General features: G+C 47.6%; 1 protein-coding gene across 1 annotated transcript in view; it reads left to right on the top strand.

The window, feature by feature from the left end:
* Positions 1 to 435: 435 nt before the first annotated feature.
* LOC124019958 (uncharacterized protein C7orf26-like) overlaps positions 436 to 6,304 on the top strand; it is a gene marked incomplete at its 3' end in the record, with an annotated part of 27,724 nt that continues 21,855 nt past the window's right edge. Inside the window, exons 1-2 of the mRNA XM_046335402.1 lie at positions 436 to 523; positions 5,616 to 5,682. Of these exons, the coding sequence (XP_046191358.1) occupies positions 5,623 to 5,682 (60 nt within the window). The remainder of the gene's footprint in view (positions 524 to 5,615; positions 5,683 to 6,304) is intronic.

The raw sequence follows: 6,304 nt of genomic DNA, 5'->3' as shown, positions 1-6,304 counted from the left end.
TCTGCACAGTTGGTTTAGGGCTTGTAAGTAAGCATTTCACGGTAAAGTCTACTCTTGTTGTATTCGGCGCATGTGACAAATAAAGTTGAATTTGATTGATCTCCTTATTCCCCTCGTCTCCTCTCCTTATTCCTCTCAACTGAGAGCTAATTCCAAGCAAACTATTTGCGTGTATTCTTGTGAATTGTTAGATATTACACAACATCTGCTAAATATGTGTATGGACCAATACAATTTGAATGGATTTTTAGATAAACCCATATATCCATTTGGTTAAGCAGCCAGCAGCCCATTAGTTTCCACTAGAGGTAAAGTCAGTTAAATGTAGAACTATCTGTCATCATACTCAGTGTGTTTTCTGGTTCAGTACCAACTAACATAATCAAACGTTGATAAACCCCATCTGAACAGAACCAAACGCGTTGTGACGGACGGGGCAGTTGTCCTCTGTTTGTACTTCATGGGTTTCCGTAGTTGAAAGTGCGCATGCTCCCTGTCGCTTTAAAATATCTTCTCTTTCAAGGTAAGAAAGCGTTTCTATATTAACTGCGTAACTCGTGTAGTTACACAAACCCGTTGCAATAGAGCAAACAACAACAACCACAGCTAGTTAGTTTCTAGGATACAAACAAACCGACTTTTAACTCGCCTCTTTCCGTGGTTTGCTTGTTAAGCAGAGAGTATTGTAGTTTTGGGACACAACATGGGGAGTCTGTATATTGGTTGGGATGCCTTTTTGGCCGTTTTGGGATGGCAGTAATGACTAGTTGTTTTAGCGTACCTCCGTTAATTGGTGGTATGAGTGCCAAACATCTTCACATTATTCAGCTTGAATAGCTGGTCCAAGTTGAATGGCGGCTTCCTGTGCATTAAGAAGGATCTGCATGTTCAACTTCTCCTGTACGCACAGATTCTGGTTCACTGTACTGGATAGTTCCCCTGACTGATGACTGGCAGATACACTAGCTAGCTAGTTCCCCTGACTGATGGCTGGCAGATACACTAGCTAGCTAGTTCCCCTTAGTGATGACTGGCAGATACACTAGCTAGCTAGATAGTTCCCCTGACTGATGGCTGGCAGATACACTAGATAGTTCCCCTTAGTGATGACTGGCAGATACACTAGATAGTTCCCCTGACTGATGGCTGGCAGATACACTAGCTAGCTAGATAGTTCCCCTTAGTGATGACTGGCAGATACACTAGATAGTTCCCCTGACTGATGGCTGGCAGATACACTAGCTAGCTAGATAGTTCCCCTTAGTGATGACTGGCAGATACACTAGATAGTTCCCCTGACTGATGGCTGGCAGATACACTAGCTAGCTAGATAGTTCCCCTGACTGATGGCTGGCAGATACACTAGCTAGCTAGATAGCTCCCCTGACTGATGGCTGGCAGATACACTAGCTAGCTAGATAGTTCCCCTGACTGATGGCTGGCAGATACACTAGCTAGCTAGATAGTTCCCCTGACTGATGGCTGGCAGATACACTAGATAGTTCCCCTTAGTGATGGCTGGCAGATACACTAGCTAGCTAGATAGCTCCCCTGACTGATGGCTGGCAGATACACTAGCTAGCTAGATAGTTCCCCTGACTGATGGCTGGCAGATACACTAGATAGTTCCCCTTAGTGATGGCTGGCAGATACACTAGCTAGCTAGCTAGTTCCCCTGAGTGATGGCTGGCAGATACACTAGCTAGTTCCCCTGACTGATGGCTGGCAGATACACTAGATAGTTCCCCTTAGTGATGGCTGGCAGATACACTAGATAGTTCCCCTTAGTGATGGCTGGCAGATACACTAGATAGTTCCCCTGAGTGATGGCTGGCAGATACACTAGCTAGCTAGATAGCTCCCCTGACTGATGGCTGGCAGATACACTAGCTAGCTAGATAGCTCCCCTGACTGATGGCTGGCAGATACACTAGCTAGCTAGATAGCTCCCCTGACTGATGGCTGGCAGATACACTAGATAGTTCCCCTTAGTGATGGCTGGCAGATACACTAGCTAGCTAGATAGCTCCCCTGACTGATGGCTGGCAGATACACTAGCTAGCTAGATAGTTCCCCTGACTGATGGCTGGCAGATACACTAGCTAGCTAGATAGTTCCCCTGACTGATGGCTGGCAGATACACTAGATAGTTCCCCTTAGTGATGGCTGGCAGATACACTAGCTAGCTAGATAGCTCCCCTGACTGATGGCTGGCAGATACACTAGCTAGCTAGATAGTTCCCCTGACTGATGGCTGGCAGATACACTAGATAGTTCCCCTTAGTGATGGCTGGCAGATACACTAGCTAGCTAGCTAGTTCCCCTGAGTGATGGCTGGCAGATACACTAGCTAGTTCCCCTGACTGATGGCTGGCAGATACACTAGATAGTTCCCCTTAGTGATGGCTGGCAGATACACTAGATAGTTCCCCTTAGTGATGGCTGGCAGATACACTAGATAGTTCCCCTGAGTGATGGCTGGCAGATACACTAGCTAGCTAGATAGCTCCCCTGACTGATGGCTGGCAGATACACTAGCTAGCTAGATAGCTCCCCTGACTGATGGCTGGCAGATACACTAGCTAGCTAGATAGCTCCCCTGACTGATGGCTGGCAGATACACTAGCTAGCTAGATAGCTCCCCTGACTGATGGCTGGCAGATACACTAGCTAGCTAGCTAGTTCCCCTGACTGATGGCTGGCAGATACACTAGCTAGCTAGATAGTTCCCCTGACTGATGGCTGGCAGATACACTAGCTAGTTCCCCTGAGTGATGGCTGGCAGATAGTTCCCCTGACTGATGGCTGGCAGATACACTAGCTAGCTAGATAGCTCCCCTTAGTGATGGCTGGCAGATAGTTCCCCTGACTGATGGCTGGCAGATACACTAGCTAGTCCCCCTGAGTGATGACTGGCAGATACACTAGATAGATCCCCTGACTGATGGCTGGCAGATACACTAGATAGTTCCCCTGAGTGATGGCTGGCAGATACACTAGCTAGATAGATAGCTCCCCTGACTGATGGCTGGCAGATACACTAGCTAGCTAGATAGTTCCCCTGAGTGATGGCTGGCAGATACACTAGCTAGTTCCCCTGAGTGATGGCTGGCAGATACACTAGCTAGTTCCCCTGAGTGATGGCTGGCAGATACACTAGCTAGTTCCCCTGAGTGATGGCTGGCAGATACACTAGCTAGTTCCCCTGAGTGATGGCTGGCAGATACACTAGCTAGCTAGATAGCTCCCCTGAGTGATGGCTGGCAGATACACTAGCTAGCTAGATAGCTCCCCTTAGTGATGGCTGGCAGATACACTAGCTAGCTAGATAGCTCCCCTTAGTGATGGCTGGCAGATACACTAGCTAGTTCCCCTGAGTGATGGCTGGCAGATACACTAGCTAGTCCCCCTTAGTGATGGCTGGCAGATACACTAGCTAGCTAGATAGCTCCCCTGAGTGATGGCTGGCAGATACACTAGCTAGTCCCCCTTAGTGATGGCTGGCAGATACACTAGCTAGCTAGATAGCTCCCCTGACTGATGACTGGCAGATGGCTCCCCAGCTCCCCTGAGTGATGGCTGGCAGATACACTAGCTAGCTCCCCTTAGTGATGGCTGGCAGATACACTAGCTAGTTCCCCTGAGTGATGGCTGGCAGATACACTAGCTAGTTCCCCTGAGTGATGGCTGGCAGATACATTAGCTAGTTCCCCTGAGTGATGGCTGGCAGATACACTAGCTAGCTAGATAGTTCCCCTTAGTGATGGCTGGCAGATACACTAGCTAGCTAGATAGCTCCTCTGAGTGATGGCTGGCAGATACACTAGATAGTTCCCCTTAGTGATGGCTGGCAGATACACTAGATAGTTCCCCTTAGCGATGGCTGGCAGATACACTAGCTAGCTAGATAGCTCCCCTGACTGATGGCTGGCAGATACACTAGCTAGCTAGCTAGTTCCCCTGACTGATGGCTGGCAGATACACTAGCTAGCTAGATAGTTCCCCTGACTGATGGCTGGCAGATACACTAGCTAGCTAGATAGTTCCCCTGACTGATGGCTGGCAGATACACTAGCTAGTTCCCCTGAGTGATGGCTGGCAGATAGTTCCCCTGACTGATGGCTGGCAGATACACTAGCTAGCTAGATAGCTCCCCTTAGTGATGGATGGCAGATAGTTCCCCTGACTGATGGCTGGCAGATACACTAGCTAGTCCCCCTGAGTGATGACTGGCAGATACACTAGATAGATCCCCTGACTGATGGCTGGCAGATACACTAGATAGTTCCCCTGAGTGATGGCTGGCAGATACACTAGCTAGATAGATAGCTCCCCTGACTGATGGCTGGCAGATACACTAGCTAGCTAGATAGTTCCCCTGAGTGATGGCTGGCAGATACACTAGCTAGTTCCCCTGAGTGATGGCTGGCAGATACACTAGCTAGTTCCCCTGAGTGATGGCTGGCAGATACACTAGCTAGCTAGATAGCTCCCCTGAGTGATGGCTGGCAGATACACTAGCTAGTTCCCCTGAGTGATGGCTGGCAGATACATTAGCTAGTTCCCCTGAGTGATGGCTGGCAGATACACTAGCTAGCTAGATAGTTCCCCTTAGTGATGGCTGGCAGATACACTAGCTAGCTAGATAGCTCCTCTGAGTGATGGCTGGCAGATACACTAGATAGTTCCCCTTAGTGATGGCTGGCAGATACACTAGATAGTTCCCCTTAGTGATGGCTGGCAGATACACTAGATAGTTCCCCTGAGTGATGGCTGGCAGATACACTAGCTAGCTAGATAGCTCCCCTGACTGATGGCTGGCAGATACGCTAGCTAGCTAGATAGCTCCCCTGACTGATGGCTGGCAGATAGTTCCCCTGAGTGATGGCTGGCAGATACACTAGCTAGCTAGATAGTTCCCCTGAGTGATGGCTGGCAGATACACTAGCTAGCTAGATAGTTCCCCTGACTGATGGCTGGCAGATACACTAGCTAGTTCCCCTGAGTGATGGCTGGCAGATACACTAGATAGTTCCCCTGAGTGATTGCTGGCAGATAGACTAGCTGCCTGAGTGAGGGTTAGGGTTAGGGTGACCTCCACATTGACTCTGCAGATAGACTAGCTAGCTAAGTGCATCAATGCTTTGCTATGTAAGATAATTCTATCTTGTTTAATGGAGCTGCTGTTGACTGTGTGTTCTGATGTCTCAGGGACCTGATGATGAGTGTGTTACTGTGTGTTCTGATGATGAGTGTGTTACTGTGTGTTCTGATGTCTCAGGGACCTGATGATGAGTGTGTTACTGTGTGTTCTGATGTTTCAGGGACCTGATGATGAGTGTGTTACTGTGTGTTCTGATGATGAGTGTGTTACTGTGTGTTCTGATGATGAGTGTGTTACTGTGTGTTCTGATGATGAGTGTGTTACTGTGTGTTCTGATGATGAGTGTGTTACTGTGTGTTCTGGTGATGAGTGTGTTACTGTGTGTTTTGATGTTTCAGGGACCTGATGATGAGTGTGTTACTGTGTGTTCTGATGTTTCAGGGACCTGATGATGAGTGTGTTACTGTGTGTTCTGATGATGAGTGTGTTACTGTGTGTTCTGATGTTTCAGGGACCTGATGATGAGTGATATGCGCCAGTCGTTGCTACGTCGAGATGCGCTGAGCGCCGCTAAAGAGGTTCTGACCATGTCTGGATATTTATCAGTCTGCTAATGTGTTGTAATGATTGTAGGTTAGTTGGAGGAAGCCCAGTTAGTGGTTGTTAATGTGTTGTAATGATTGTAGGTTAGTTGTAGCTACATGAAGCCCAGTTAGTGGTTGTTAATGTGTTGTAATGATTCTGGGTTAGTTGGAGGAAGCCCAGTTAGTGGTTGTTAATGTGTTGTAATGATTGTAGGTTAGTTGTAGCTACATGAAGCCCAGTTAGTGGTTGTTAATGTGTTGTAATGATTGTAGGTTAGCTACATGAAGCCCAGTTAGTGGTTGTTAATGTGTTGTAATGATTCTGGGTTAGCTACATGAAGCCCAGTTAGTGGTTGTTAATGTGTTGTAATGATTGTAGGTTAGCTACAGGAAGCCCAGTTAGTGGTTGTTAATGTGTTGTAATGATTCTGGGTTAGCTACATGAAGCCCAGTTAGTGGTTGTTAATGTGTTGTAATGATTGTAGGTTAGTTGTAGCTACATGAAGCCCAGTTAGTGGTTGTTAATGTGTTGTAATGATTCTGGGTTAGCTACATGAAGCCCAGTTAGTGGTTGTTAATGTGTTGTAATGATTCTGGGTTAGCTACATGAAGCCCA

Source organism: Oncorhynchus gorbuscha, unplaced genomic scaffold, assembly GCF_021184085.1.
Source record: "Oncorhynchus gorbuscha isolate QuinsamMale2020 ecotype Even-year unplaced genomic scaffold, OgorEven_v1.0 Un_scaffold_743, whole genome shotgun sequence".
Lineage (NCBI taxonomy): Eukaryota > Metazoa > Chordata > Actinopteri > Salmoniformes > Salmonidae > Oncorhynchus > Oncorhynchus gorbuscha.
Note: the sequence above shows the minus strand (reverse complement) of the source record. Positions and strands in the feature narration are given on the sequence as shown.